This window comes from Coregonus clupeaformis, chromosome 18 (assembly GCF_020615455.1).
Source record: "Coregonus clupeaformis isolate EN_2021a chromosome 18, ASM2061545v1, whole genome shotgun sequence".
Lineage (NCBI taxonomy): Eukaryota > Metazoa > Chordata > Actinopteri > Salmoniformes > Salmonidae > Coregonus > Coregonus clupeaformis.
In genome coordinates this window covers 11,493,701-11,514,670 of record NC_059209.1, presented here as the reverse complement: position 1 = coordinate 11,514,670, position 20,970 = coordinate 11,493,701, and the positions used below count along the sequence as shown (strand labels likewise).

Here is a 20,970-nt window from a genome sequence, read left to right as displayed (position 1 = left end):
TCCTTTGCCAAGATAATCCATCCACTTGACAGGTGTGGCATATCAAGAAGCTGATTAAACAGCATGATCATTACACAGGTGCACCTTGTGCTGGGGACAATAAAAGACCACTCTAAAATGTGCAGTTGTGTCACAACACAATGCCACAGATGTCTCAAGTTTTGAGATAGCATGCAATTGGCATGCTGATGGCAGGAATGTCCACCAGAGCTGTTGCCAGATAATTGAATGTTCATTTCTCTACCATAAGCCGCCTCTCCAGTGTCTACCAAGTGGGTGGGCCTATGCCCTCCCAAGCCCACCCCTGGCTGCACCCCTGGCCAGTCATGTGAAATCCATAGATTAGGGCCTAATGAATTGATTTCAATTGACCGATTTCCTTTGATAACTCTAAAATCAGTAAAATGTTGAAATTGTTGCATTAATATTTTAGCTCAAATAAAGATAAAAAATAAAGAAAAACCCTTGAATGAATACGTGTGTCCAAACTTTTGACTGCTAGTGTTTATCTATAGATATCTCCTCCTAGTTGTATTTTTACTGGCCCTGGGTGAGGTCAAGACCAGGTTGTTTATATTGATCTATTTGACCGTGTCAGAGTAGCCAGTCATTTGTGTAGTATTAAAAAACATTCTGATAATGTCTCCTGTCATGTAGGCCTAAATAATGTAAAATTGCATGAAATGTGTTTATAAAAGGCCACATTTTGTTCCCCATGTGTGTAAATCCTTAAAAAACGCTTCTGCTGAACTGTATACTACTACGCAAATGTGATGATAGCATGCATCCCCAACTCAAAACATCTTCACACAGCTATGTTAGTGCCCATCTGGACTGGTTTTAGTCCCAGTTGTTTTCCTGCCAGGTGAGCCCTGGGACACACCAGTGGGAGACGTTTGGACGTTATTATTGTTGCTGTTCTGATTCCCACTCAGCGATTCTATTATGGAGCGGAATGCCCCGAACGGGCGCTTCACTGTCTCGGAGCCTGTGGTAGTCCTAAATCCGGCCCCCTCTTTACTGTGGGCACCTTTGGGCGGCTCACTTTCTGGTGGCCCAGTCTTGTGAACCACCTGCTCGTCAAAGGTCACCCTCAGTTTTAAGTTCTGGGAGGTCTTCCTTCGAGATGATGGCGATTTGAGTGCACTTTTGGGGCTCGTCGTGATCTTTTGTCCGTTGTTGTAGTCGGGGAAATCTCCAGCAGCCTCCAGGCCACTATTGTCCGACGTGGGCGAGGGGTTGTATCCGTCCATGGACTTGGAGGTGCGCTTCTTCATCACCAGCTGCAGGCTGCCGACGGGCTCCTCGCTCTCTGTGATGGGCAGGTGGCTGGGTCTCTCTAGCCGCGCCCCATGTTTGGCCTCCTCGGGGGGGTAGGTGTCTGAGTCGGATTCGCTGAGAGAGCGCTGCATGATCTGCTTGAGTCTGGCCAACTTCAGCTCCCGACTCTTGGCCCCTGGGTTGGCCTCACTCAGACTAGGTGGCCCCTCTCTGGAGCCCTCCTGGAACTCCAGAGACAGCTTCTCCTTGGTGCACACCTTGTCTGAGATGTCCTTGCCCAGTAACTGGCGCAAGACTGTGTCGGAGTCTACGCTCATCTGCCTCAGGATCCAATGGCCGTCCCCCGGGCTCCCCTCCGCTGTCAGGGTCATCTCAGGCCACGCCTCCACAGACATGACATGGGAGCTGATCACCAAAAAGACATGGAAAAGTATGTATTAGTACACTGGGTCGATATAATGTACATTTACATGAAAATGCTTGTCATCAATGTGTAGACGGTGAATGATTAGCTATTTTCAAATGGTGTACAGTACAGTTTGTGGTTGCAGATCAGACCTTGTCGATCGCGAAGGCAATCCCTCGGCTTTTGAGGGATCCAGGAGTAGCTGAACTTGATTCTGTAGAGCTATCCTCTCTGTAGCTTTTCTGAAACATAATGATAACACAGATAAAGGCAAGGTCAATTGATGAGCTATGGAATCTCCAACACATTGATTCATTCAAATGTTGCTCCTGAAAATCGAGCTCTGATGTGAAGAGGTTTATCACCATGTGCATGCTAAAATGCTACATTGTCTGAAAGACACTATTACACTATTTTAAAGAAATCTTACTTTCTTTTTATCCATTGGTGTACAAACTAGGCTAATGTGGATCTGAAATAACACCCTACTCCCTTATATAGTGCATTACCTTTGACCAAGACCCATAGGCCTCTGGTCAAAAGTAGCACACTATGTACGGAATAGGGTGCCTTTTGGGACAGATCAAAAGTAATCACATAGGAGCCTTCCACTCACTCGTTGAGCTGCTTGGTGAGCTTGACCACCTGGGAAGCCAGCGACATGCACGTCTCCACCACCACCAGGTAGCGGGTGCAAGTAGTGTGGCCCTGCCGCTCTGCGCTCTGGGAAGGCCTCTCGCCGCCCTGGTTCTGCACGGTAACGTTGGAGCCGTACTCCACCAGGGTCTGAGAAAGACCAGGGACATGCTGCTTTGTCAGTTCAATTGTTTTCATATCACGTGGTAAGCGCTCCAAACAAAGACCTATATGTTGTGGTCCTATGGTTTTAACAGTCAAAACAATAACACACGTCATTTCGAATTTTGGGAAAACAGGACCTCACTCAAGTTCTGTGAACAAACGTTCTAGCTGAAACTCACTTCACTCAACAAACGTCTAGCTTAAAATGTCAAGCAGGTGTGATGAAAATGTTATGTTGGTGCTTTTCTATTTACCAATTTCTGTGTTCATGCAAATGACTGATTGAACGAACCCCCACTATCAGTATCTGCAATTTGGCAGAACGCCCAGACCCTTCTTTTGAAATCTCAGTTTCAAGGTCTCAGCTTAGAGAAGAAGCCCTGTGAGGTATTGGTCTGTCACATGCATGACCCAGTATTTGTCGGTCACATGAATGAAACAAACGTTAATTATGAATAAGCTAAAATCATGCAAATATGACTTGTCTGCAGTACATAAGAGAACTAACAGGACTGCCCCGTTAGAGCTTCTGACAGACGTTCACTATGGTGCATTAAGTTTGTTGGAACCTCTCCAGCGCGCTGACAATAAACAATGATTCATTTAAGATTGACTGAGTGTCCCTGTGTAAGAATTTCCATGACAACTTGGCATCAACGAACAGGATGATTGATCTGCCTGTGGAGCTTTCCAGTGGGGGTCTGCGAGGAAAACCGGTGGCGCATTTTATGAAGCGTGAGGGAAATTCCCGTCTGACCAAAATACGATGAGACCTGCCCAGAACAGACCCTTACTGTGAGCTGCCCAGGAGGAGACACATAATTTGCGAACAATTGAGGGACGGCAACTGATTTCAGTAAGTCAATTTAAGTGAATCTAAATAAAAATACATGATACAAAATAAAATCAAGGCTAGTAACGCATAAAAAAAGGTACCCATAGTCTTATAGAGAGAAGGCTATTCATTAGTTTTATGAGAAAACTAGAGCGAGGACGTAACGGTATCATGGAAAGCTCTGCTGACAGCTGTCTGTAAGCATTTACAGTGAGGGAAAAAAGTATTTGATCCCCTGCTGATTTTGTACGTTTGCCCACTGACAAAGACATGATCCGTCTATAATTTTAAAGGTAGGTTTATTTAAACAGTGAGAGACAGAATAACAACAAAAAAATCCTGAAAAACACATGTCAAAAATGTTATAAATTTATTTGCATTTTAATGAGGGAAATAAGTATTTGACCCCTCTGCAAAACATGACTTAGTACTTGTTGGCAAAACCCTTGTTGGCAATCACAGAGGTCAGACGTTTCTTGTAGTTGGCCACCAGGTTTGCACACATCTCAGGAGGGATTTTGTCCCGCTCCTCTTTGCAGATCTTCTCCAAGTCATTAAGGTTTTGAGGCTGACGTTTGGCAACTCGAACCTTCAGCTCCCTCCACATATTTTCTATGGGATTAAGGTCTGGAGACTGGCTAGGCCACACCAGGACCTTAATGTGCTACTTCTTGAGCCACTCCTTTGTTGCCTTGGCCGTGTGTTTTGGGTCATTGTCATGCTGGAATACCCATCCACGACCCATTTTTCAATGCCCTGGCTGAGGGAAGGAGGTTCTCACCCAAGATTTGACGGTACATGGCCCTGTCCATCGTCCCTTTGATGCAGTGAAGTTGTCCTGTCCCCTTAGCAGAAAAACACCCCCAAAGCATAACGTTTCCACCTCCATGTTTGATGGTGGGGATGGTGTTCTTGGATGCCAAAGAAGGCATCCAAGGCAGCATTCTTCCTCCTCCAAACACGGCGAGTTGAGGTGATGCCAAAGAGCTCGATTTTGGTCTCACCTGACCACAACACTTTCACCCAGTTCTCCTCTGAATCATTCAGATGTTCATTGGCAAACTTCAGACGGGCCTGTATATGTGCTTTCTTGAGCAGGGGGACCTTGCGGGCGCTGCAGGATTTCAGTCCTTCACGGCGTAGTGTGTTACCAATTGTTTTCTTGGTGACTATGGTCCCAGCTGCCTTGAGATCATTGACAAGATCCTCCCGTGTAGTTCTGGGCTGATTCCTCACCATTCTCATGATCATTGCAACTCCACGAGGTGAGATCTTGTATGGAGCCCCAGGCCAAGGGAGTTATTTTGTGTTTCTTCCATTTGCGAATAATCGCACCAACTGTTGTCACCTTCTCACCAAGCTGCTTGGCGATGGTCTTGTAGCCCATTCCAGCCTTGTGTAGGTCTACAATCTTGTCCCTGACATCCTTGGAGAGCTCTTTGGTCTTGGCCATGGTGGAGAGTTTGGAATCTGATTGCTTCTGTGGACAGGTGTCTTTTTATACAGGGAACAAACTGAGATTAATAGCACTCCCTTTAAGAGTGTGCTCCTAATCTCATCTCGTTACCTGTATAAAAGACACCTGGGAGCCAGAAATCTTTCTGATTGAGAGGGGGTCAAATACTTATTTCCCTCATTAAAATGCAAATAAATTTATAACATTTTTGACATGTGTTTTTCTGGATTTTTTTGTTGTTATTCTGTTTCTCACTGTTCAAATAAACCTACCATTAAAATTATAGACTGATCATTTCTTAGTCAGTGGGCAAACATACAAAATCAGCAGGGGATCAAATACTTTTTTCCCCTCGCTGTATAAGAAATGTTTATGTGGTCTGCAGCCACTACAAAATAACAAGGTATTTTTGTATACGGGGTGTTATTTATATGTACAGCAAGTAGCGGCAAGAGAACCGTTGAAGACGCACATGAGGTAATGAGGGAGATTACTGAGTGTGTTTGGGAATAGTACTAAGGGTTGTGTGATTGTGAGATATGACATATTAAGCTGATTGAAATTTGGCTGATTGATATTTGGATAATAAATGGATTTAAATTATTACTATTAAGATTGACATTTTGCTATAAATTACTGAGTGAATGAGAGCTGTCAGGGGACTAGCTCACGTGTGAAACAGTGAATGAATGCCCCAACCAGTTCTGTGAGCTGAGGTTTTCGAACGTAACGTTATCTAGGGTTCTGTCCACCACCGCCGTTGGATTTACAGGTAGAGGATAACATGTCTCAGAAATCTCATACGTAACATGTCTCAGAGGATAACATGTCTCGTTAGTGACGAGGATAACATGTCTCATTAGATAACATGATAACTTGTCTCATTAGTAACAAGGATAACATGTCTCTGAGGATAACATGACTCATCAGTGGAGTTTGATGGTATAACGTTATTATGTATGTGGAGCTATGAAAGAAGAGTATTATTCCCGAATATGCTGTTAAATAGAACACTAGTGAATATTTAAAGCCCTGTATGAATAGAACACTGGTGTACAGGAAGAATGTGATGTAACACATGTATAATGGATTACTAGAGATAAAGTAACATAATATTGAGTATAATGGGTTACTAGAGATATGATGAAGTAACAATAGAAATAATAATAATAATATACAACTTGCCACACAGATGCACGGAAGTAGTGTAAAAAGCAAACAGAAGACATAGAAGGCACAGTATGTGGGTATGTGTGGATGTATTGCGATGGAAGGTGTGGTGTGCGTTTTTGTGTTTGAAAAAGTGTGGCGTTAAGTGAGTGAGAAAGGAAATGGTTGCATATCCCAGAACCAACGTGTGTCTGTGAGCAGGGGTTGTGAGAGAGCTTTCAATTGTGTGCAGATGAGGGATATAGATTTGAAAATAAAGTATACATCTAATCTATTTTTTTTATTGTCCTATCATGATGGAACGATCCCCAACCCTATATCCTAGACACCCACCTGAGCGACCCATACACCAAAGAGAAGTCCCCATCTGTTTTATGGCCCTGCTGTGAGTTGCCTATATGCAGCCAAAACAGAAAAATAAATGCGGTCAGAGACCTACTTGAGCAGCACCGCCCCCTCAAGATTCTGAGCCTGCCTGGCAGGGTTGGTCCTACAAAGCCAAAGCCCCCTGATGGGAGAGCATAATATACAAGGAAATTCTCAAAGCTGCTAATGAGAACCTTGACGACCTTGTACCTAGCCGGTAGGGATTCCGGTGGGGTACCCCCACCCAGGTAGTGGCACTGCTGGCAACACTGGCTGCAGTAACCCATGGGGAGGGGGCTCACACTCGGACAATCAGAGAGGGGGAATATTATTGTGGCCCTGGTGGCACAAAATAATCAAAGGTCTGACTGCACAGAGATGCTTGGGAAAAATGGTTACAACGGGGGACCAGAGTGTTTGTGTCTCAGGGGAAGAGGGTGGATTTGATCTCCATCACCTAGGACTTGACATAGATTAATCAAATCTCACATTGTTGTCAATTTTTGCTCAATCTTGCATGCTTCCTCAAACAGCTGTAACTGTATATGCATTCGTAAATCAGGTCCTTTCTTGAGTTGGAATCTGGGATGTAACAACCGTTGAGCATCTGATCTTATGGTTGATTGTGGAGGAAAGGGGTGGAGTGTGTTAGAGTATGTGTGTGTGTGTGTATTTATCCCACATCTGTTGCAAGGGGGTAAGGATGAACCACAATAATTGTTTGCTAAAATAATAATTGCTTGACAAAAATGTAATGTAATACAATGGCAATCCGGGTTATAGGTAACAATCCTACGCGTGGACTGCCGACATTATTACGTATATTAATTGATAATGATGGAAATTAAGATATCTATTCAAATATCTTGCATATATATTTTTTTATAGCTATATACAGTTGAAGTCGGAAGTTTACATACACTTAGGTTGGAGTCATTAAAACTTGTTTTTCACCCACTCCACAAATTTCTTGTTAACAAACTATAGTTTTGGCAAGTCGGTTAGGACATCTACTTTGTGCATGACACAAGTAATTTTTCCAACAACTGTTTACATACAGATTATTTCACTTATACTTCACTGTATCACAATTCCAGTGGGTCAGAAGTGTACATACACTAAGTTGACTGTGCCTTTAAACAGCTTGGAAAATTCCAGAAAATGATGTCATGGGTTTAGAAGCTTCTGATAGGCTAATTGACATAATTTGAGTCAATTGGAGGTGTACCTGCAGATGTCTTTCAAGGCCTACCTTCAAACTCAGTGCCTCTTTGCTTGACATCATGGGAAAATCAAAAGAAATCAGCCAAGACCTCAGAAAGAAAATGTAGACCTCCACAAGTATGGTTCATCCTTGGGAGCTATTTCCAAACGCCTGAAGGTACCACGTTCATCTGTACAAACAATAGCACGCAAGTACACTGCTCAAAAAAATAAAGGGAACACTTAAATAACACATCTTAGATCTGAATGAATGAAATAATCTTATTAAATACTTTTTTCTTTACATAGTTGAATGTGCTGACAACAAAATCACACAAAAATTGGAAATCAAATGTATCAACCCATGGAGGTCTGGATTTGGAGTCACCCTCAAAATTTAAGTGGAAAACCACACTACAAGCTGATCCAACTTTGATGTAATGTCCTTAAAACAAGTCAAAATGAGGCTCAGTAGTGTGTGTGGCCTCCACGTGCCTGTATGACCTCCCTACAATGCCTGGGCATGCTCCTGATGAGGTGGCGGATGGTCTCCTGAGGGATCTCCTCCCAGACCTGGACTAAAGCATCCGCCAACTCCTGGACAGTCTGTGGTGCAACGTGGCGTTGGTGGATGGAGCGAGACATGATGTCCCAGATGTGCTCAATTGGATTCAGGTCTGGGGAACGGGTGGGCCAGTCCATAGCATCAATGCCTTCCTCTTGCAGGAACTGCTGACACACTCCAGCCACATGAGGTCTAGCATTGTCTTGCATTAGGAGAAACCCAGGGCCAACCGCACCAGCATATGGTCTCACAAGGGGTCTGAGGATCTCATCTCGGTACCTAATGGCAGTCAGGCTACCTCTGGCGAGCACATGGAGGGCTGTGCGGCCCCCCAAAGAAATGCCACCCCACACCATGACTGACCCACCACCAAACTGGTCATGCTGGAGGATGTTGCAGGCAGCAGAACGTTCTCCACGGCGTCTCCAGACTCTGTCACGTCTGTCACATGTGCTCAGTGTGAACCTGCTTTCATCTGTGAAGAGCACAGGGCGCCAGTGGCGAATTTGCCAATCTTGGTGTTCTCTGGCAAATGCCAAACGTCCTGCACGGTGTTGTGCTGTAAGCACAACCCCCATCTGTGGACGTCGGGCCCTCATACCACCCTCATGGAGTCTGTTTCTGACCGTTTGAGCAGACACATGCACATTTGTGGCCTGCTGGAGGTCATTTTGCAGGGCTCTGGCAGTGCTCCTCCTGCTCCTCCTTGCACAAAGGCGGAGGTAGCGGTCCTGCTGCTGGGTTGTTGCCCTCCTACGGCCTCCTCCACGTCTCCTGATGTACTGGCCTGTCTCCTGGTAGCGCCTCCATGCTCTGGACACTATGCTGACAGACACAGCAAACCTTTCTTGCCACAGCTTGCATTGATGTGCCATCCTGGATGAGCTGCACTACCTGAGCCACTTGTGTGGGTTGTAGACTCCGTCTCATGCTACCACTAGAGTGAAAGCACCGCCAGCATTCAAAAGTGACCAAAACATCAGCCAGGAAGCATAGGAACTGAGAAGTGGTCTGTGGTCACCACCTGCAGAACCACTTCTTTATTGAGGGTGTCTTGCTAATTGCCAAAAATTTCCACCTGTTGTCTATTCCAAATGTATTGTCAATCAGTGTTGCTTCCTAAGTGGACAGTTTGATTTCACAGAAGTGTGATTGACTTGGAGTTACATTGTGTTGTTTAAGTGTTCCCTTTATTTTTTCGAGCAGTGTATAAACACCATGGGACCACGCAGCAGTCATACCGCTCAGGAAGGAGATGTGTTCTGTCTCCTAGAGATGAACGTACTTTGGTGCAAAAAGTGCAAATCAATCCCAGAAGAACAGCAAAGGACCTTGTGAAGATGCTGGTGGATAGCAGACTTTAAAACAATAGACATTTAATAAATATTGAAGCATAAAGTGAATATTCAACAGAGATAGGTAATAAAAATATAGAGTAACTTTTTGAAGGTATACTAAAATGGAAACAATGCCTTCCAATATGAAGAAAGTTATGTTTGTTTTGTTTTAAACTTTGCAAAAGGGGAAATACCAGTCCCCTGGTGCCCTTTTGTAAATATGCAAATTGATTTTCTTCACATGCCTGCCTGTAAAAGGAAAAAATATGTTGGTAATGGTTGACAGTTACTCCAAATGGATAGAAGTTTTCCCCACATCAAGTGATATGTGTACTGCTGTTGTTATTTTCTTTTCTTTGTTTTTGTCTTGCTTCAATAACAAATCTCACCAGATTGGGTCTGCTGGATGGTCGGGATTTCTCCCTCAGGATTAGCCCTCTGACTCCCTGACCCTGTAACTCTGCGGTGAGATCGCCAAGATGATAGGGGAGTATAAGCCAATTTGGGGGGAAAAAATGGTTTCAACTGTTATCATCTTTGACATTTCTTTTAGAAATCTGTATGAAGAATATTGGTAGTAGTAATCATTTGTCATACAGTAAATAATTTGTCTGGATTTCCTGAATCAGGAATGCCCTAAACTAAACTGTTGTTCTGGTCTGTCCTTTCTCTCAAGGTTATGGCGAAGGTGACCACAGATGTGTCTAGATGCTTGGAAGGGATAATTTGACCAAGAACAGTGTGAACCTCAACCCCCCCTAACCGGCTGAAGTAATGGCGAAAATGGCGTTCACTATGGTCCTTCACCACTTCTACCTTGAGGCATGAGTCCGAGCCAGCAACCTGTACACAGCATCCAGTCGAAGCTATCAACTACCCTTTCTCTCATGCCATAATTTAGACTAAGAATGCATTGAGATACCAATCTGTCATTACAAGTGATGAGAAAAGTTAATACTAGAAAAATATGAATATACTGTATGTCAATGTAAATGTACATTCTGCCAGTGTGCTAAATTGAAGGTCTTAAATTAAAGTGATAGAACCAACGTGAAGCACCAAGGTCTGTCATTCTAAATTTGGGTTGGATAATTTCTCAATAGTTATAATTATGATTTGGAAAGCCGAGGCTTCTATAGACAGAGCTATGACCCTAAATTGTGAGGAGAGACACTAGATTGTAGCTTGGGCTAACCTTGCCCCAATCTCATTCTTAACAAGGTTGGTGTGAAACTGTTATAATGTGTTCTCTCCCTCTTCCCTGTGAAAGTCAATATGCATGTGCCCTAGACCAAATTCGGGAGATCTCTAGAGACGTAGAGACAATTGGAAACGCTAAAAGAATTGCGTAAATTGGCCCTACAAAACAGAGAGGCTCTTAACTATCTTTTGGCAGGTCAAGGGGCACTTGTGCAATTATTGACGATGAATGTTGTACTTTTGTCCCAGATCACTCTTCTAATATGACTGATCTCGCTGAATACATTGCCACTGTTGCTAAGAATAATTCCCCACAACCAAATCAGTCACTTGCAACTTGGTTGGAATCCCTGTTTGGAAGTTGGGATCCCAAATTGCTAAATGGGCTGCAGCGTGTTCTTTTTCTTAGTTTGTCTAAATTGTGTTATTTAACATGCTGTGTATTTCGGATAAATTCACTCCCATTAATAGAAGTATAACCTTTATTATGATGATAGTATCACCAAACTAATTAGAGTGTATAACCCAGAATGAAGGGTTTAAAATGATGAAGTGTACAACGACTTTCAGGCTGGAAAGGTCAAACGTGTGCTAACCTATAGTTAGAGCAGGGGTATTCAACTCTTACCCTACGAGGTCCGGAGCCTGCTGGTTTTTGTTTCTACCTGATAATTAATGGCACCCACCTGGTGTACCAGGTCTAAATCAGTCCCTGATTAGAAGGGAAGAATGAAAAAATAACAACAATGGAACTGGCTTTGAGGTCCAGAGTGGAGTTTGAGGGGTGTAGAGGATGTGTGTTGTTTAAGGCGAGATCGAGGTTAGCCAAACACCATCTAAATTCTACTCTGCCTGGGTCATTGTCCACAAAAACTGAGAGATCCTGAGTGGACACTGCACATGCATGGCTGGGTGAGTAACGTTACAGTGGTTTACTTTGCAAGCAAGCTACGTTTTAATGGGCGTCCTAGTAGAGCTCACATGTGAAATTCACTGTTGACACAAACAAAAAGTCACTTACTCTGTGATGGTAGCTCGATGTTTCATGCACTGGCTAAACTCCGGACTGAATCACGTTGTCACTTGCATCACATTGTGGACAGTCAGGCATGAATAAGCAAATCAACAACTCCAATCTGAACTGATAAAGGTAGAATGAATTAACTTAATAAACTAATGTTCATGCCTAATCTATGTGTATTAAGTTACAGATTTAGCAACCAGTCACAAAATAAAATGTATCCGTCTTCATGTAGCAAAGGAGAGGTGTGTAGCCATTTACAATGGGTGGGTCTAATCCTGAATGCTGATTGGTTAAAACCACATTCCATCCGTTGTCTATTCCACAAGTTACCACCGGCTAAATCTATGTTGAAATGCCTATTTACTTTGTTCCATCTGACTGCGCAATCCACTGTCTCATCAGCCCAGCCAGGCAATTTATAAAACTTGATCTCCACTATAAAAAGCATCTAGACATTCTCACATTTCTTTTAGACTAACATTTCGATTTCAACAACTGAGATTTGTATAAACCTTGCTCTCTGTCTCTCCGACATTTGCAACATTGTTTCAATATTCAAATTCGATCTCCAGATGTCCCATAGTAATGAACGTGTCGGGAGTTGGGATGAGACAGACAGGCAGCTTTTCTCAGCCAGTCAAAATCATTTTTAATTCATTTTTATGAATATATACAAAGAACTATCAATAGAAAACAGGTAAAACGAAATGAAGTGCAGCTAGTTTGCAGTCTTTCCAGAGTCCGTTTGAAGTGATTGTGTTAGCTGTGTTGTTGGCTAGTTCATCTGAACAAGTGTCCTGACGAGAGAGCATATTTTCTACGCCAGGCGAAATCGCGCATAATTCGCTCATTGTTATGGATGCATTCAAATAAATGTCACTAGAAAACAGCTTAAACAAACGCAAATGCAGCTACTTTGCTGTTATTCTGGCTGCACTGTTTGAAGTGACTAAGTTAGCCGTAGTTGTCTAGCTAGCAAGCAAGGGATAAGAATGTTGCCAGCCAGTTTGCGTCCATAGATACAGAACGACTGGGTCGCGTCTCCTGCAACCGAACCGATAGAACGAACGACTAGCCGGCTTGGGCAACCTTAGATTTGTGTTGGGATTGTCTTGTGGAAGGGTGAAATAGTATGAATAAATTATTCAAAATAAAGTTTAATGAAAATATGTAAATCATTATTTGATTATGTTGATATAGAAGTGATAATGCCCGCGATGCCGGTGTTTGGAGGATATATTGGCATGGTTTGCCGGCCCTTGACTTCGTCTTGGGCCTAACAACAACCGTGCCAATGAAAACATGTACTAACTGTAAGTCGCTCTGGATAAGAGTGTCTGCTAAATGACTAAAACATTTAAAAATGTAAATATCCTCCAAACACTGGCTTCTCAGGCATTATCACTTAAGTAGGCACTGTTTTGGTGACAGTGGAGCAGTGTGTTCTGACGGGACTTCAGAGTGGTCCATCAGTAACATCAAAACTGTGTGTGGTCACGGGTAACAAAGATGGTAAGAATAGAATAGAATTACCATCACTTGTTTCATATTTCAGGCTGATCCAAAACCAGTGGCAGGATTAAACTTCTCCAAGCCTTCTGTTGGGAAGCTCCTGCCACAAAAAGTGGCATGTGACCTCTGGATGACAACTCTAGAACCCAATGGTTTTCCAAGAAAGCTTTTTAAAGCCCTGAAGGTAAAACTTAGGTCATAATTGTAGTAGATTTTGTATAGAGCCCCACAGTGGAGGTGTTGATAAAAGTCACCTTGTCTGAGAGAGATTTACATGGTTATCAAAACGTCACGCCAGGGTAAGCCTACACAAAACACAGCCCTTATTTTAAGTGTTTCTAAAATCCCCTATGAGTAAAATGAATGGTGGAATTAGAATTGTTTGACTGCTAGGTTTTATGGGTATTATGACACCTCCACTGTGGGGCTCTATTACACCAGGTAGATCTACACCACCTTGTGGCATGAATGAGAACTGCGATTATCACCAAGATATGACAATATCAGCCATAGAGCGCAATAGTAATGGCATCATTTTGTAGGCACTAACGGAGGCTTACTGCTCCATGGCTCGTTGGTCAAAGCCTACTCTTGTAATCAGAATCAAACATCATTGTGAAAAACACATTCAATCACAATCAACAATATAGTGCAGGACAGTACATGCAAGACGGGTTTTGCATGTTTGTTTTTAGGGAGTTATTCCAGGCAGTGCTCTGTTCACTGTTGTGTGACAGCAGTGAAACAGACAGCACCAGAATCAGGGATTCCAGACTTCATTGGCTGTGAGGGAGAGCAGGGCAGTGAGATGGAACCAGAGCCAGGTGTAGGCAGCAGAACATCCCCATTGTCCCTACCCCACAGTGAGCATGGCTCCACACTGATGGCATTTTAGACAAAATGGCACTGCTAGAAATAAAATGCCCAGTGATCCCCAACAACAAACCCCTCAAGTAAGCTCACAGCCAAAAACCTTGACATTAGAGTGCAGCATGGACAGTATGTAGAGTACCCAAAGGGGCCCAGAGGTTACTACATGCAAGTACAGATGGGCATGTATTGTCTGGGGCTGCTGTCAGCCAAACGTGTTATGTGGGCCCAATCAGAGCACAATGAACTAGAGGTTCTATTTGACAAGGTCTTTGTCAACACCCACATCAGGGGGCTCAGGAGCTTCTACTTCCAACACATGCTGCAAAAGTTGGTAGATGCAGGTATGCAATGAATAACTGGACATTGTTCACAGGCATTAGATTAGATAGAACTGTAATGAATAGAAGCCGAGGTAATTCCTTCTTGTAAATGTCAGAGGCAGGTGTGCTGTTATATTTCCATGATCTGCATGGGTTTCTCCAACACATACACTTAAGAGCAGTACCGATAAAATCATCTCAAATACACTTATCAAGATCTAGATCCATTCAAAGACTCAAACAAATGTCACTTAAAATAGATATATTTCAAATGTCTAACCTCTTTAAAAACATTCTATACAGTCATTTAACCTGACACTCTGACCTCCTGAATTGACTTCGCCCCCTTGTGGATGATGGGACAAGGAGGACCACACACTTGGCTGAAAAGTACTCTCTGAAGTTGATGCCTCGATCTGCCATCCCTGTGTCCACTTCATCCAGAAGGTCAAACAACCCAGAGTTGTTTATTATGACCGTGTCAATTGCATGGCCACCCCAGACGCTAGACAGAAAGGTAATGGCTCCTGTGGGGCTGATGCCAAGAAGAAACTTGGAGTTGTGACTTATTGTGGGAATATGTTACAGCTCGTGTGTAGACTTGTGGGCCTCTATGAAAACGTCACTGCAGTTTGTGATGCACCTGACATGTCTGAACTTGGATGTCTTGAAGAGGGGAGGTAGATTTCTTCTGAGCTCTTTACTGGATGGCCAGTGGATAAGACACTGAAGTTCTCTCGCCATGACTTCCAACCACTCATGAAAGACGCGTCACTGTCCCAGCACTAACATTGAAGCAACATGCCAAGTCATTGTGGGTAACACCAAGACATGCTGTGGAAAGGTATGTCAGAGGGAAGACCTGTGTAGAATCTAGTGGAGTCTTCATTGTTCAAAACACGTTCAGGTGGACTGGTTGTCATCTTTCCTGTAGTTAACTCTCAAGGCATTTTACTTTTTCTTCTAGAGAATACACTTTTCTCTTTAATTCCTTGTTGTCTTTCTGAAGCAGGTCCATGTCCAGCATGGACAGATCTGTGCCCACAGACACGGAGTGTGGCTCTTGGTCTGTAGCCATGGGAGGTTCTCCAACCTCAGGTGTTTTATCCACCAGATCCTTGTTTTGCTTCCTCATGTACCTTTCCAGCTTTTGAGCACCATCAGTGGTCCGTCTGTTGGGAAATAAAGAGGGTGTGTAGTCTGGATGGACTGGGTCTGTCGATGGCTCACCTAAAACAGAATAACAAACTATTATTTTTTTTTAATATACTTAACGCCAATCATTTGTAGTCATTTAAACTTGTAGATGAATTAAAACCTCTACTGTCTTAAGTTTTTGTGGATCTGCCGGGCATGTAAAAACTGAAAGTGGAAGTTCCTACATGCATTTCCTACAGAAGGCTACATTGACTCAACAGTTTAAAAAACACAACAAAAAAACAATGAAAACAAAAATATTGCACAGTATTGGCAAAGTTCTCATACTAAACCATCTTTGGTAATGGGGTAAAATAGGTGTAAAGAGATGTAAAGAGATGACAGCAGAGGGTGTTGCGTGATGCTGACAGAGAGTGAGCGTTTTAATCATTAAAACAGAGTTGTGCATCTCCAACGTGAATCCTCCTCGTGGGTGAATTTTCTGTTAGAAAGTGCTTCATATGCGAAAACCTGGTTAGTTAATCTAGCAAGCTACTGTATGTTAGACGAAATAACCGTTAGCCAAGGTTGCTAGCTAACGCTACTGGTTAGCTTACGTAGGCTTGTCTAGCTAGAAAGCGAGCTAACTAATATCTTAGTAGTATTTCAGACTTTGCTAATAACGATGACCTTCGTCTTACAAGCTAGCTAGATTTTAAATTAATTGTATACTATTGAGCTTACCTGAAATGAAGTGAGTGCTGCAGACCCCTGGTATGATTTTTGGGCTCCCTTCGGACTGCAGTGGGCCAAGCTCGTCGCCTTTCCTCGTTTTTTTTGGAAATCTGAACATTTTTATATTTGATAAGGCATTTGTGCCTGACATCAAGCCACAACCAACAAAAGAACAGCAACTACCAAAGTTGGTCCAATTAATTTAAGGCTAGTAGAAGAACAGTATAATTAGTATTACTAGTAGTAGTCGTATAAGAACAACAAGTTTTCGGACAGGAAGTCGTCAGGGGTCCCACAATTATTTAGAATGCAAGCGCGCATTCTATTATAACAATCAACAGGGGCGCAACTTTGGTTTTAGAAGTGAGGGGACATACAGTGCCTTCAGAAAGTATTCAGACCCCTTGACTTTTTCTACATTTTGTTACGTTACAGCCATATTCTAAAAATGATTTTAAAATGTTTTGTTCCTCAATCTACACACAATACCCCAAAATGACGAAGCAAAAACAGGTTTAGAAAATGTTGCTAATTTATTAAAAATAAAAAAACTGAAATATGCCATTTACATAAGTATTCAGACCCTTTACTCAGTACGTTGTTGAAGCACAGATGAACTCTGGAGCTCTGTCAGAGTGACCATCGGGTTCTTGGTCAACTCCCTGACCAAGGCCCTTCTCCCCCGATTGCTCAGTTTGGCTGGGCGGCCAGCTCCAGGAAGAGTATTGGTGGTTCCAAACTTCTTCCATTTAAGAATTATGGAGGCCACTGTGTTCTTGGGGACCTTTAATGCTGCAGACATTTTTTTGTATCCTTCCCCAGATCTGTGCCGACACAATCCTGTCTCGGAGCTCTATGGACAATTCCTTCAACCTCATGGCTTGGTTTTTTCTCAGACATGCACTGTCAACTGTGGGACCCTATATAGACGGGTGTGTGCCTTTCCAAATCATGTCCAATCAATTGAATTTACCACAGGTGGACTCCAATCAAGTTGTAGAAACATCTCAAGGATGATCAATGAAAACAGGATGCACCTGAGCTCAATTTCGAGTCTCAGAGCAAAGGGCCTGAACACTTATGTAAATAATGTTTATGTTTTTTATTTGTAATAATAACTCCAAAAAATTCTAAAAACCTGTTCTCGCTTTGTCATTATGGGGTATTGTGTGTAGATTGATGAGGATTTCTTTTTATTTAATCCATTTTAGAATAAGGCTGTAATGTAACAAAATGTGGAAAAAGTCAAGGGGTCTGAATACTTTCCGAAGGCACTTTAACATTATTTGTTTTTTTATCCAGTCGGATAAACACTCCAAACAGCCTACCCGACCGCTCTGAGGCGTCCGCATGGTCCTAAAGCACACCGTTACCTCGTTTTGTATCACATTCCAATGATAAAACTGGGGGGAGGGACAAAATTGCAATTTCAGAATGTGGGACAGGGGGGACATTTCCCCACCGTCTGCAGTGAAAGTTGTGCCCCTGACAATCTATATCCAGCCCTCCTTATATTCAGTTTTTAAAGGAAAGTCTAAAGTCCATTATGGATCCTCTCTTAAATAGAGTCTTAAATAAAAAATATAATCCTATGTGGCTCAGTTGGTAAAGCGTGGTGCTCGCAACGCCAAGGTTCGTGGGTTTGATTCCCGCTAGAGCCACCCATACGAACGCATAACTGTAAGTTACTTTGGATAAAAGTGTCTGTTAAATGGCATATACATACCTGAATTGAAGTGAGATGGCCATACTGAGCGGCTACATGCACTGCACTGTTTCCATACTGGTCCACTTCATCCAGAGAAATGGCTTGCTCTTGCATAAACTGGAGCAGCCACAACAGAACCTTTTCCTAAAAGAGAGATAACGGACATCCGAAATTGACAAACAAAAGAGAAAATAAATTGGGTCCAAAAGTCATACTGTGGTCACCACTGGAGCATTTCTGTCACCGCAAATACACTGCTCAAAAAAATAAAGGGAACACTAAAATTACACATCCTAGATCTGAATGAATGAAATAATCTTATTAAATACTTTTTTCTTTACATAGTTGAATGTGCTGACAACAAAATCACACAAAAATTATTAATGGAAATCAAATATATCAACCCATGGAGGTCTGGATTTGGAGTCACCCTCAAAATTAAAGTGGAAAACCACACTACAGGCTGATCCAACTTTGATGTAATGTCCTTAAAACAAGTCAAAATGAGGCTCAGTAGTGTGTGTGGCCTCCACGTGCCTGTATGAACTCCCTACAACGCCTGGGCATGCTCCTGATGAGGTGGCGGATGGTCTCCTGAGGGATCTCCTCCCAGACCTGGACTAACGCATCCGCCAACTCCTGGACAGTCCGTGGTGCAACGTGGCGTTGGTGGATGGAGCGAGACATGATGTCCCAGATGTGCTCAATTGGATTCAGGTCTGGGGAACGGGCGGGCCAGTCCATAGCATCAATGCCTTCCTCTTGCAGGAACTGCTGACACACTCCAGCCACATGAGGTCATGCTGGAGGATGTTGCAGGCAGCAGAACGTTCTCCACGGCATCTCCAGACTCTGTCACATGTGCTCAGTGTGAACCTGCTTTCATCTGTGAAGAGCACAGTGGCGAATTTGCCAATCTTGGTGTTCTCTGGCAAATGCCAAACGTCCTGCACGGTGTTGGGCTGTAAGCACAACCCCCACCTGTGGACGTCGGGCCCTCATACCACCCTCATGGAGTCTGTTTCTGACCGTTTGAGCAGACACATGCACATTTGTGGCCTGCTGGAGGTCATTTTGCAGGGCTCTGGCAGTCCTCTTCCTGCTCCTCCTTGCACAAAGGCGGAGGTAGCAGTCCTGTTGCTGGGTTGTTGCCCTCCTACGGCCTTCTCCACGTCTTCTGATGTACTGGCCTGTCTCCTGGTAGCGCCTCCATGCTCTGGAAACTACGCTGACAGACACAGCAAACCTTCTTGCCACAGCTCGCATTGATGTGCCATCCTGGATGAGCTGCATTACCTGAGCCACTTGTGTAGGTTGTAGACTCCGTCTCCTGAGTGGCGCAGTGGTCTAAGGCACTGCATCGCAGTGCTAACTGTGCCACTAGAGATCCTGGTTCGAATCCAGGCTCTGTCGCAGCCGGCCGCGACCGGGAGACTCATGGGCGGCGCACAATTGGCCCAGCGTCGTCCAGGGTAGGGGAGGGAATGGCCGGCAGGGATCTAGCTCAGTTGATAGAGCATGGCGTTTGCAACGCCAGGGTTGTGGGTTCGATTCCCACGGGGGGCCAGTATAAAAAAATATGTATTCACTAACTGTAAGTCGCTCTGGATAAGAGAGTCTGCTAAATGACTAAAATGTAAATGTAATGCTACCACTAGAGTGAAAGCACCGCCAGCATTCAAAAGTGACCAAAACATCAGCCAGGAAGCATAGGAACTGAGAAGTTGTCTGTGATCACCACCTGCAAAACCAGTCCTTTATTGGGGGTGTCTTGCTAATTGCCTATAATTTCCACCTGTTGTCTATTCCATTTGCACAACAGCATGTGAAATGTATTGTCAATCAGTATTGCTTTCTAAGTGGACAGTTTGATTTCACAGAAGTATGACTGACTTGGAGTTACATTGTGTTGTTTAAGTGTTATTAATATTGTATATTTTATAAAATGTCTTAATTGTTTTGACTGAGATATACACTACCAGTCAAAAGTTTGGACACACCTACTCATTCAAGGGTTTTTCTTTATTTTTACAATTTTTTACATTGTAGAATAATAGTGAAGACATCAAACCTATGAAATAACACCTATGGAATCATGTAGTAACCAGAAAGTCTTAAACAAATCAACATTTATTTTATTTTTGAGATTCTTCAAAAAGCCACCCTTTGCCATGATAGCTTTGCATACTCTTGGCATTCTCTCAACCAGCTTCACCTGGAATGCTTTTCCAACAGTCTTGAAGGAGTTCCCACATATGCTGAGCACTTGTTGGCTGCTTTTCCTTCACTCTGCCGTCCGACTCATCCCAAACCATCTAAATTGGGTTGAGGTCGGGGGATTGTGTGTTGGGTCATGTCCTGTTGAAAAACAAAATGATAGTCCCACTAAGCCCAAACCAGATGGGATGGCGTATCGCTGCAGAATGCTGAGGTAACCATGCTGGTTAAGTGTGCCTTGAATTCTAAATAAATCACAGTGTCACCAGCAAAGCACCCCAACACCTCCTCCTCCATGATTTTTGGTGGGAACTACACATACGGAGATCATCCGTTCAAACACACACAAAGACACAGCGGTTAGAACCAAACATCTCCAATTTGGACTCCAGACCAAAGGAAACATTTCCACCTGTCTAATGTCCATTGCTCGTGTTTCTTGGCCCAAGTCTCTTCTTCTTATTGGTGTCCTTTAGTAGTGGTTTCTTTGCAGCAATTCGACCATGAATGCCTGATACACACAGTCTCCTCTGAACAGTTGATGTTGAGATGTGTCTGTTACTTGAACTCCGTGAAGCATTTATTTGGGTGCTCCAAGAAAGTACTGAGTAAAGGGTCTAAATTCTTCTGTAAAAGTGATATTTTTCATTTCTTAATAAATTTGAAAACAATTCAAAAAACCTGTATTTGCTTTGTCATTATGGGGTATTGTGTGTAGATTGATGAGGGGAAAAACAATTTAATCTATTATATAATAAGGCTGTAACGTATCAAAATGTGGAAAAAGTAAAGGGATCTGAATACTTTCCGGATGCACCATATAT

The 20,970-nt window shown here is 43.2% G+C and overlaps 1 protein-coding gene across 3 annotated transcripts in view; it reads right to left on the bottom strand.

The window, feature by feature from the left end:
* Positions 1-222: 222 nt before the first annotated feature.
* The window catches only part of LOC121587488 (synphilin-1), a 33,306-nt gene continuing 12,558 nt past the window's right edge, over positions 223-20,970 (bottom strand). For 2 of the 3 annotated variants that reach the window (XM_041904463.2, XM_041904462.2), the window contains exons 7-10: positions 17,948-18,073; positions 2,304-2,473; positions 1,840-1,929; positions 223-1,686 (exon numbers count right to left, since the gene is read on the bottom strand). In XM_041904463.2, the coding sequence (XP_041760397.1) occupies positions 819-1,686; positions 1,840-1,929; positions 2,304-2,473; positions 17,948-18,073 (1,254 nt within the window). In that variant the 3' untranslated portion in view covers positions 223-818. The remainder of the gene's footprint in view (positions 1,687-1,839; positions 1,930-2,303; positions 2,474-17,947; positions 18,074-20,970) is intronic. The other variant, XM_041904464.2, reaches the window with a different exon arrangement.